This window comes from Lepisma saccharinum, chromosome 4 (genome assembly GCF_977018435.1).
Source record: "Lepisma saccharinum chromosome 4, izLepSacc3.1, whole genome shotgun sequence".
Taxonomy (NCBI): domain Eukaryota; kingdom Metazoa; phylum Arthropoda; class Insecta; order Zygentoma; family Lepismatidae; genus Lepisma; species Lepisma saccharinum.
Window position 1 is genome coordinate 45,152,972 of NC_139232.1, and position 12,847 is coordinate 45,165,818.

The window sequence follows — 12,847 nt, forward strand, 5'->3', positions numbered from 1 at the left end:
ATAAATAAAGAAACAAAAACCCTCTCTCTCAGTGGTCTCGGGTTCGATCAATTTTTGAGGCATCTTGCAGAGTGGTTCGGATCCAAATTTAAACAGTAGGTCCAGTTCCGATTAGGCTATCATGAGCAAAAAGTGGGCTTAAATAAAACTTCAAAAAATATTTTCGAGCCTGTTAAACTTAGTGATAAAAGACAGACCATTTGAAACTTCAAAAATATCCAGAAACCTGGCAGTTGGGAGGGGCGATCGCCCCTATCGCCCTCCCCGTAGATTCGCGTCTGATTCGCGTCTGATTCCAACCTTGGGCCCCATTTTTTGCAAAATCGTACGCAAATCCCTGCAACATGGTAGTCAGCTCGTATATACACTGGCTGACAAAAAAAGTGAAGCACCCAGAAGGAGTGGTCGAAGATTACCCCATTTCGGTATACCTGCATACCATTGATGTGTGAGTAAATGATTAGATGTACAAGGATCTGTAATGTGTAGAACGCCCACCAGAGGGCATTTGTGACGTCACCTCCTGTTGCTGATAAGGTGGGACCAGTCACCTGCTGTGAGTCGGACAGTTCAGCACGAAGTCCAGAGAGGAAAACGAAGCACCGGCGATGCCTCGCAGACGCGTTAGACAGCCGATCCAGCAATTGACAGCATTTGACAGAGGCCGCATTGTGGGACTGCATGAGGCGGGTTGGTCGTATCGGGCAATTGCCAGGCATGTGGGCCATTCAGATGTCACAGTGGCCCGATGTTGGAATCAATGGGTACATGAGGGCACCCATGCACGTCCTGCAGGTTCAGGTCGACCAAGAAACACCACCCCGAGGGAGTACCGTCGTATGGCGCTCCAAGCAGTGCGGGATCCCACAACTTCGGCACCCGTCATCCGAGAACATGTACTGGACACTCTACAACATCCTGTGAGTTCCCGCACAGTGTCTCGACGACTCGCATCCGCCGGATTCGGGTCCTACCGCCCCATGCGCCGGTTGCCGTTGACACCACAACACCGACACCTGCGGTTGGTGTGGTGCCGTGCTCGGGAGGCATGGACAGAGGACGAATGGCGTCGCATCATGTTCATTGATGAGTCCCGCTTCTCCATGACCTCCGATGACCATCGTGTGCGGGTGTGGCGGCGTCGAGGGCAGAGGGCACATCCTGCCTACATTGTGGAGAGACACACAGGTGTGACTCCTGGCATCATGGTGTGGGGAGCCATTGGATATGCGTTCAGGTCACCTCTAATAGTGCTTCGGCAGACTTTGACAGCACAGCGATACGTCACAGACATTCTGCGTCCACACGTCCTACCCCTTATGGCACAGCACCCTGGGACAGTGTTCCAACAAGATAATGCACGCCCACACACAGCCCATGGGTCTATGAACTGCCTAGAGCATGTTGAGGTCCTCCCGTGGCCAGCACGATCCCCGGACCTCTCCATCATTGAACATGTGTAGGATGACATTGGACGGGGACTCCGTCCTAGTGCCAACCTGCGGGATCTGGAGGAACAGCTGCAACACCTGTGGACGAACGTGCCTCAGGAGAGGATCCAAAGGCTGTTTGACACTATTCCGAACCGCATAAGGGCATGCATTGCGGCCAGAGGGGGTGCGACACCCTACTGACCTGGCGCCACCATTCCACCTGTAACTGCCAACGGGCTTGACTCTTGCATCATATATTGTAATCAGTTCAATAAAGGTACATGGACTTTCAGCATATGTAGTTTCATTCACGTCCAACCACTCCTTCTGGGTGCTTAACTTTTTTTGTCAGGCAGTGTATTTTAAACAGTACAAGTTTGGGTTTGAGTTTTTAAGTTCACTTTATACACATATAGCTATAGGCTAATCGGTACTGGACCTACAGTTTAAAGTTGAATCCTAACTACAGTCCCTACCAAAAGTTTAAGAACACCTTGTCATGTGTTTTTCAGACAAACAGAAAAATTACATATGCGAGTTCTTTTCATGAAATAAACACTTTAATACAAAATTGGAATTATTATGTAACGTTATTGAAAGGTACATCAAGATCAAGAAAGTGTAAGGGCATGTTAATGCACTTATAACTAATAGATGCAACTAAAGGTACAATTTGTAAAATCATTAAATCTAAACTTTGAAATTATACTTGGAAACAAACATTTCTCCTGAAATTAGGTGAATGAAGTGTGAAATTTTAATAGTCAATAGATCCACTTTCAAGTTTCAAGTACATTTGAACATGTTTTCCCATGCTGCGGACCAATTTCTGGCATTCTTGGGGCGTAATCTCATTCCATACTTCGGAGATCTGTTCACGAAGTTCCTGGACATTCCTTGGCTGGCGTCTGGCTACACGAAGACCAATGGCATTCCATAGGTTTTCTATAGGATTCAGATCCGTACTTCGTGCTGGCCATGGCAAGAATGGGATTTCCCTCGCTTGAATCCAAGCCATTGTTGCTGCTGACGTGTGGCAAGTCTCGCGATAATCCGGTCCTCGCGTACAGACGTTACCCTGAGGCGGCCGTAGTGTGGTTTATCAACCACTGTACCTTGCTGCTTGAATGTATTTATTGTGTTCGCCACACAGGTTTTACTCACATTCAATGCGACTGCAATTTCTCTATGAGACCTATTGCATCTGTACATACCAACTATTTGCCATTTCACGGCCACGGGCACAGATTTTTTCCCCATTATCACGTAGCTTGCGATTCAAACAGCCTGTTTATTATCAAGCGTAAACAAAACAGGTTTGGACTTGCACAATGCTGCTACTCGAGATGTCTTTCTGCGCCATCTATTGACACTCATTTTAACTAATGACTGATAAAATTTGTTCACTCCAGCGCAGTCGCTAAGGAAGATATTGTTATCTGAAGACCTCTCAGTTTTCGCTGTATTTTTTATTTTATTTTGCGAATTTTAGAAAAAAATATAAAACACGATAAAATTCTTTTGGATTCTTTTTTTTGCGCCAAAACCTTCGTTCATGTTCCACATACTGGAAAAAATTCAGTACTGTCATAACGACGTTGGTTACGTGTATACACATTCATCTGTACTTCAAAATACTGGATTTTCCAGTTAAGAAATTTGATTTTCCACTTTCGTATCTCTAGAACTACAAGACGTAATACCAATATTTTTTCGGCAATATATGCCTCACATACTATATTACTTCCATACAATTTCACTCCATATTTGTACCAAAAACTTTCGGTCAGGATTAATTTAGGCCTATATGAAAAAAGTTGGTGGTCTTAAACTTTTGGTAGGGACTGCACTATGTTCCTCCAACGGGGATCGAACCAGGGACCCATTGATTACAAAAAACAGTACAAATGTAGCTTAGAATTGATTCTCGGTGAGGACAAGTACCTCCAAACTGTAACTTCTGGATCCTCCACTGTTCTAAGTTCACGTGCTTTAAAATTGTTGTGAATGTGTCAAATGATGCTTCCGTCCCATGCGACAATACTTAGTTACATCCTTGACTAAAGGAAAGAAAATTAATTTATCTATACGCTTTTGAGAATCAAAGTAACACAAAATGCCCTTGACATAAGATTTATCTATGAGAATAGCGGGCAGATTGTGACCTTACACTTATACAAATGCTACGATGAACTGTTGAAATGGGCAAGGATAAGCCACTTGCCCTCTGGCTCGTATAGATAAGTGAAGACTTCTGGAACGCAAAAGTTATATACACAGAGCTGTTGCAAAATGCCGTACTCCCTCTTCGGTTGTGTTCTCAAATTTCCACTCTCGCTCGTTGTCCGCAAAAAAAGAAGAGGTGGGGAGGGGGGGGGGGCTCAGAGGCAGAAATTTTGACCTATTCGATTTAGATTATGGTAAAAGGAAATTTATAGGATGTGTAAAGTCAAATGTTCATATAAATATTCATATAAATTGCATTTCAAGGATAATAATTGTTCGGCGAGTTTGCAGGGAAAATATGAAGAAAGCTAACCAAAGTTACAAATAATGCAGGAACTCACTATTATGAACCGTAATTCCAAACAGGGCATTTCGACTCACCGTATTTTCCTGACCGCAAAACAGAATTTCGATTCCCAGAAGGATCTGGAAGTCGTATTTCTTTCCCCTCCGCCAAGGCGATAGAAAACACCAAGATTTCTAGACAGAAAAGCAGACGAACGGGTCGATTGTCCATTTAGGTGTGGAAAGATTATGATTCAGGTGCTGTTGCGCCCAATCACACTTTTTATCTCACGCACTTTGTTCCTCGTTTATCTTCTTTTTCAACCTTCAATCAACAACAGCTTCTTCCGACTTGGCTTCTTGATAGCCGAACAAACAGAACTGAGCACGAGGTTTTGTTTACACTGGTCACTTACCAGTTAACACTTGCTAAAGGATCAAAAGCGGATCACAGTCCAAGATGATTGTTGAAGGAGGTCAAAGTAGTTCCCACCATAGGTGTTGAGGTCGGGTGGTCTTGACATTCTTGTGAGCCCTATTTTTTTTAAATTTGCAAGTTTGGGAGTTACTCAACTGACACATCGTAATTTGTACCTACGTAAGATTTGTTCAACTAAGTAACAATATCTGCTTTTGTTTAATTTTACGAGAGAGGAAGTGCCTGCATGGAGGGAAAACTGCGGCTACGCGCACCGCTTTACTCTACCAACAGTGGCGTGCCCAAGGGGGGATTGGTGGCGGTTAAAACCCCCCCTCCTTTTGCCCAGTATTCCTAAAAAAAGGAACGTCAAAGGTAGGAAAAGATGTCAAAATGAAGGCTGACTACCAGAAGAAAAAACTGTACATAATCCCTCCCTTTCAAACATCCTGGGCACGTCACTGTCTGCCAACTCTCTATCTCCCCTTCTCTACCGTTATGCGTGACCTTGATTCACAGATTTTCGAGACAGAGGATAGCTCTTTACGCTACAAGAATGAATGGCGATTAGATGGAATGCATGGATCACAGCAAGCACACACAGGGCACAGAACACAAACTCCACTGAGGATTACAATGACTATGGAATCAAGCGTCAGAGCCTCGTTAGCCTGCAAAATGCAGTTTTCAGGTTGTATTTTGTTCTGATTACCGCCAGATTAAAGTTTTAGTTGTACTTATATGGTTCTCACCTTCCCACTTTTCTTATTTGTTGCACGTAAATTAAACGTAAAACATTTAAAATAAGCAGTTGACAAGGGCTAAAATTAAATAATGAAAATATACTTATTTAACATTTGTTGTTTAGTCCATGGTTATTTCCGCCGAACTCATTGGAAGGCAATAATTTTATTGGGATCATAACTTTCAATGACACTAACGAAGAAGATTTGTGCACACTACTACTTACTTATAATAATATGCATAAAATATGAATCATGAACTTTACTTTTCGTCAACTGGATCTAATATTTTTGTTATTGAATAAATATTCAATTCTTTATGTGTTTCACATTAACTTCCTTAATTTTGGCGATGTAAACTACATATATGTAAGCTAGATAATGCATAGTGCTGTTATATCTATTGTTATACTGTCTTGTTACCTACTCATGTAATAAAAATACAGTGTTAATTAATATACATATTTAATTAATTTAATATATTGTTATTGTTGTTGTTATTATTATTAGACTCCCGGGTTCGAATCCCGGTCGGGCTTGGTTGTTTGTGAATGTCCATTCATCAATTTCATAATTTCATCACTCATCCCCATCTTCGCAAATTAGCCAAGAGGCACAAAACGCGAAGTAAAATAAACTAAATCAAATCAAATCAAATCAAAAATTATTAGACACTTGGTTCGGACTCTCCCCGAAATATATTTCTAGATAGTGCCTGCCCAAAGGGATCGATTTCTCGCAAGTTTTTTTGTTTTGCACTAGAGAAAATAATGGAAGGGAATAGGAAGCAAGACATCTTTACGGAAAACGCTGAGTATGAATACTTGTGTCCCTGCAATGATCTGTACCAGTCTTCAGTAGCGCGGGAACAATTTTGATTTGGTGGGTAAACGGAAACCGATGCCTTGGCGGGATTTCAGATACATGAGTGTCAGTCTTCCTCGGAGACTCTGCTGGCGTACTATGCGTCCAAGTTACCTGGCCAGTCTACAAGCTATGCAAAACAAGACGCTGCGTATCATAACGGCAACTGACCACTATACTCCAAATTCGGAGATCCCTGTCCCGACTTTCTTTTAACTGCAGTCGTGATGCGAAAATGTATATATTTTTTTGTTGTTACCTTACATTTAGACATGTTCTTTATTATGATAATAATTTCTAATACGCAGAGGTAGAGAAATACAGAGCGCTCAGTCACCATGGCGCCTGAAAATTTTTACCTTGCCCCTGAATTTTCAAATTCATTGCTAAAAAATATATTTCTTTAATATTTCAAGTTCGCTTACAGAAATTTTCACTGCCTTTTTATAAAATAACGAATACAGTATGGGGTTCTAATGTTTGTGTGTTTTCTGTATCACGTGTATCACTAAATCAGAATAATAAACATAACTAACTAACTAACTCTCTAGCCTTCTTAAACCCGAAGGTTCATGGATGCAGCAACACAGGCCTTCCATCTTTCCCTATCTTGAGCAAGATCTATATACTCTTTTCCATCCCTACCGATTTCCCTTAGGTCCATCTCAACGTTGTCCCTCCATCTTCGTCTTGGCCTTCCTACAGGTCTCTTACCATCAGGTTTCCCAACAAGAATCCTGTGAACTCCTCTTTCATCTCCCATTCGTGCCACATGGCCTGCCCACCTAAGTCTTCTTGATTTAATTATTCTAATAATATCTGGACATGAATACAAATTATGTAGTTCTAAATTATGTAACCTTCTCCACTCATCTGTCTCCTCATCCCTTTTAGGTCCAAAGATTTTCCTAAGGATCTTATTTTCAAATACTCTCAATTTATGTTCCTCTTTCAATGTAAGGGACCAAGTTTCACATCCATATAATACTACAGGCAAAATTACTGTTTTGTATATTTTAACTTTTAGTTTCTTAGATATTAAACGAGAAGACAAAAGTTCATGAAGAGAGAAGTAACATGCATTTCCTGAATTAAGCCTACTTTTTATTTCCTCTTTAATATAATTTTCATTTGTTAATATTACTCCTAAGTATTTGAATTTGGAAACTGGTTCAAACGAGTTATCAATAATTAGATTTTGATTATTACCTAACCCTTGGTTTCGGCCTGTAAGCATATATTTAGTTTTATCTTTATTAACTTCCAAACCTAGCATTATTCTTAATTGTATTCACATCATCCCCCAGTAAGTCTACATCATCTGCATATGCTAACAACTGAGTCACAGCATTTAATTTTAGTCCTTCTTTAGTTTCTTTTACCTTCCTAACGGCATATTCTAAGGCAAAATTAAAGAGCAATGGAGATAATGCATCTCCTTGTTTTAACCCATCATGAATTGTAAATTTGCCAGACATATTAATACCCACACGAATTTTACTTTCTGTTTCACTGGTGCATATTTTTATCCTACTAACAAGCTTCTTAGGTATTCCAAACTCTACTAATATATTATATAATACATGCCATTATAAATGCAATCAATGTTCCTAGCCGAATTTTAAAATCTGCGGCAATATGGTAGAATGTATTGTATATACAAGGTGTCCCAAAAGTAACGATTCATTTTCATGAAAAGCATGTTTAATAATAGAAACGCATATATACAAAGGACACATTTGAGACATTAGATGTCAATGAAGTTCAACGTGGCCACCTTGCATGTCAACGCACAGAGACCTTTCCGCCGTAGCACTGAACACTCGCTGCAGCTGATCAGGTGTGATGCTGTTGACCGCCCTCACAATCCTTCCACGCAACTGATCCAATCCAGGCTTGTGATTTTAACCATGTACACAAGGACTTGGTATAACCCCACGCGAACAAGTCTAAGGTTGTAAGGTCAGGTGACCTCGGAGCCCAGATACACGGTGAACCTCTGCCGATCCACCGTCCCGGGAATTTGCAGTTGAGGTAATCGCGAAAAATGAGATCAAAGTGGGGAGGTGCCCCGTCCTGCTGGAGCACAACGGTATTCAGAATTCCATCAGACTGCAATTGTGATTCCAGGAAAAGCTCAAGCATGTCAAGGTAACTTGTACCTGTTACCGTTTGCTCCACCAACATGAACGGTCAATAAATCTTAGTTTCATCCCTAGCCACACTTTCAACTTCGGCGTGTTTCTCTCCCATTCTTCCAAGTCATGAGGATTGCTGTCGGCCCGTATCCGGCAATTGTGACTGTTCACTAAACCACATGTGTGAAATGTGGCCTCGTCTGAGCAGATTAGGTTGTCTAACATGTTTTCATTTTCCACGGCCTCCAGAAGGTCAGCACACATTTCAGTACGGGCTGCATAATCTTCCTCCTCCAGATAATGCATTGCCTGGATGTGATACGCCTTCTTCTTCAGAGTAAAACGAAGAGTACGCCAAATACTGTTTCGTGGAACGTTCAACTCACAGCTCAGCCGACGAACGGAAGCCCGACGGCTCCTTTCAACGGCCTCATGAAGGCTCCGGACTGTCCGCTCGGATATTGATGGTCATCCAGGACGTTTCTCAGTTCGTCTGAATTTGTTCACAAGAAGCCTGATATTGGTCATTGTTGGTGGCTCTTTTCCATATCTTCGATGGTACAGCTCAAAAACCTCCTGGAATGTTTTACCACCCCGTTTCCAGGAAACAATGGATATTCTATCTTCTACAGAGAGCAGCTCTTCAAACACATGTGAAAGAAAGCAATAGGCTACATTACTGGTTTCCAGGGGCGCCGAGTTGTCAAAATTATCGGGGGGGCTGTGATCACTGATATAAATTAATGAATGACTCACTCCCTCCATTTTTTTAAGTTTTGGCCTCAGTGTTCGGAATCTCGTAAAAACCAATGAATTCCTCAAAAATTTCAAAATTTTCATTCACAGTTCGAATGCAGAATGTGAATTGTTCACGGATGGATATGTCACGAGTTTCGTCAACCATAATAGCAAAATATTCCCAACTTTTAATATCTGCTACCAAGAAGCGCAAAACCGATCTCCCTAATATATCAACGATCTAGTTCTGAATGTCATGTGAGAGCCGTTTGTAGCCCGAACTCCCATCCACTTCCCTAGTACATGCAAATCGTCTTTTGAAACTCTTTTAGTAAAAAATGTTAACAATACTCATAATTATATACTTAGTATATAGTAATAGGTCATGTGTTTTGCTGTCTCTGGTCATAGCCCCCCAAAGTTGATGGTTTAGCGGTCTCAGCCCCCCAAAGTTGATTATCTAGAACATTTCAAAAGTGTATTTAAAGTTAAGTTCATGTGGCACAATTCAGAGTAAACTTACAAGAGAAGCAAAATAACACACTAGATCCTCTGAAGCAAAATTATTTGGGGGCTCTGCCCCCACATCGTTAACGTTGGGGGGCTCGAGCCCCCCAAGCCCCATGGAGTCGGCGCCTATGCTGGTTTCATGAGAACGAATCATTAAAAAGCCACTCTGGCACAAGAATTAATTACTTTTAATATGGATTAATCTTGATTAATTAATAAATTACATGTTTTAAGATCATGTTTCAAAATGTGTAGCGCTATCTTACAAGTCTCACAGAGAATTAACTTGAGAGAAATGGCCGCTCTGTGAGTGATGCAACTGCGCTCGAATTGGCTAGAGCGGGGGACTTCCCGCTGTAACGGGCTAACGGAAACTCTAATGTTCGGGCGCGCGAAATGTTAGGCCTACCAACTGATAAAAGGACTCACGTGCAGTGACTGGTGAAGCAAGCGAAGTGGAGACTCCATGGATGGTGACCTCGGGTGTTTTCAAATTACGAATTAAAGGTAAATAATAAACTGTTTATCCATTTATTGTGTAAGATAGAATACTTATAATGCTTATAATTTTCTTTGCATGTCCTGTCCTCTTAATACAGTGATATTTCCGTTACACAATGTAATTATTTTTCAAATTTCCCATCTCCCGTTGTCAGCTGATTGCCCGTGATTAGCGTGAGAGTCAAGCGTTCGCTGTAGGTTGGTACTCCTGCAGCGGCGCCGGCAGCCATTTGTCTCAAGTTAAGTCTGCTTTCTTAGACCATTTCCCCCTCCCTCTAAAAAAGCTGACTCCTGAGAAAAAGAGGCAGGCACCTGAATTAGTTTATTCTACCCCTGTTGATACGTATCATTTAATTTATAAATATATGATTTTCTAAGCATAAAATTATCATGACTGTTCATGCTCATGTAGGAAAATGAAAGGATTTGAAAACATTTTTAATTGGAACACAGAACTATTCCAATATTTCGGAGTAGTGGCGGCGATTAAGGGGGGGGGTTGCCCCCGACTTTTTGTCACTTTTGCCCCCACACTAGGCTAAACCTAATCTACCAAGGGAAAGTAAACTGTCCTTGCCGCCCTCCCCCAGTTTTGACACCTTGCCCTCGGTTTTGGAACCAGGCCCGTAGCCAGGAATTCTTTGTAGGGGGGGCAAAGTCAATCCTAGAGGGGGCAAATTTTTAATATATTATGTCGGATTGGCACATATAACAGGGTACACAGAGGAACTTGCCCCTTCCCCCAAAAAGAGATAAGTAACAGAAAAGGGATGATATCTTGAAACTGCAACGAACAAAAGAACTTCGAGCAACATGAAATTACAATATTTCGATAATGACCTTTCCAGATTGTCGATAATGTTAATAGATGATTAAGATGCACCAACAACTTTGGGCCTCTCTGCAGAACTGATTAACGGAGCCCTTTATAAATCATGCTTCATAATGATTCACTCTAGTTTCCAGTATGCAAGATTTTTACGCACAAAGGAATCTAACGAGAATCCAACAACACCATTGTGTTGTGTTATGCAAGAAAAATAGAATTAATTAAATAATAATGGTTACATATTACCTACACTTTCATGAATTGTGTAAAAATTTGTAGCTAATACATTTTTTTTTGTACTTGCTAAAACATTAAAATATGGGTCCCTTATTCCACCACGGACTCTATTTCTTCCAAAGGGGAGAGACTTGCATCACTACAGACAACGTTTGCCTACTGGTTACGTTAACCATTTTGCAAAATATTGTGTGAATTGTATTATATTATAGTTGAAATACATTTTTTGATATCTGACAAACAAATAGGATTCCCTTGATTGATCAATGACTTCTCGGATTACAGTATCATCATTAATATTTCATATTAAGTGTCATAGAAAGAAATTGTTTTAATAGGGTGCAATAATTTCACGGGGCGCCATGGCATTCTCTTTAACATTTTTTTTTCATATAGATCTTTGGCTCCCAGGTCCGACCCCTGCCGCCCCATAGCTGGCTCTGAACTTGTACTATAAGAACAGCAGAGATTGCGAGCGAAGCGAGCAAGAAAATTTTACGAAATGTTTTTTTATTTGTATAAAATTTGTGAATCGAGGGGGTCAATTGCCCCTCTGTGCCCCTTGCAAGTGCCCTTGGCCGTCTCATAGAAAAATGCAAGGAATATGTAAGAACTAATTCCATCATGAGTATCCAATTGTCCTGCTATTCTTAGTTTCTCCTAGTCTTGTTCGTTTTACTTCAATGTTTGCTTCGCCTAGAATGGACTTCTGTCTGCCCCTTGTAGTTGCGGCACTGTTTATGAGTGTCTCTTCATCAATTTCACGTCATCCTTCATTGTTGCGATTAGCTAGAAGTGGCAGAAAAGCAACGCAAAGTAACAAAAATTAAATATCCACTCCCTCTCTCTACCACACTATTACCACAAGATAGACTTGGGAAACAAAAATTTAAGCAATTCAAAGTTCATAGCAACACATCCAAGAAAAACATCCAAACACATTAGGCACCTTTAATACAATACTACTCAAAATGTCACAACTGTTCTAGATACTGAAAATTGTGAAATCATTTCCCGAAGTCTAATCTGGAAAGGAATTTTTCCCCCCAGTGCTGATACGACATTATACGGAATCCCATACACCCTAATAAATCACAAAATCAATAAGTGTCTTTGCAATGTTGCTAGAGTAACACATGATATAATTGTAAAGATTAGTGAGAATTCCAGGTAGGAATGTATTCTGTATTTTTCACAGGGGGGCAGAGCAGGCTCTCAGGGGGGGCAGTTGCCCCCCCTGCCCCCCTCTAGCTACGGGCCTGTTTGGAACCCAGCCGCCACTGCTTCGGAGAATTGATTGTAAAAAATAAGCACTAAGCTGTACGCCGTGTGACGCCTTTGTCTGTAAGCCACTGTGTGGCTGATTGTTAGGATGTGTGTGGGGGGGGGGGGGAGTTGAATTTCGTCCGTTACACCACTATAATATTAGATTACAGTACAATGGCATTGGTGGTCACATCTAATACTCCAACTGCATTTCGCCGACCGCCGTGGCGGAGTTGTTATCACAGTGCACTACGGCGCCAGGGGTTGCAGGCTCGAATCCCGGCTAGGCATAGGTGTTCTTCACCAATGTCATTATATCATTACTCATCTTCATCGACGCGATTAGACGAACTTGGCAGAAAAGCAAAGCAAGATTAACTTATTTCAATCAACCTCACAGCTCAGAGAGATTTTACCTAGCCAGTGCTACCTCCCCCGTAAGTATATTACCTCACCAGCTATTTTTTGTTTGTAGGACGCTTCGATTTCTGGCAAATGGAGGCAGCTATGGGGGATGTTCCGGGGTAAACAAAAAATAATCGATCAAACAATTCGATTATCGAAGGCGGGAGAAGAACTTCCGGTTTGACCCAAGTTCCCAATATAAACAAGTAGAATACAGATTGTCTTCGAGCTAATATTTTCCAAGACAATGTTGA

At 41.3% G+C, this 12,847-nt stretch overlaps 1 protein-coding gene across 1 annotated transcript in view; it reads right to left on the reverse strand.

The window, feature by feature from the left end:
- LOC145986435 (sodium/potassium/calcium exchanger 4-like) overlaps nt 1–4,295 on the reverse strand; it is a 73,420-nt gene extending 69,125 nt beyond the window's left edge. The window contains exon 1 of the mRNA XM_083120452.1: nt 4,041–4,295. Coding sequence (XP_082976578.1) covers nt 4,041–4,176 — 136 coding nt within the window. The 5' untranslated portion in view covers nt 4,177–4,295. The remainder of the gene's footprint in view (nt 1–4,040) is intronic.
- Between the last annotated feature and the right edge of the window lie 8,552 nt (nt 4,296–12,847).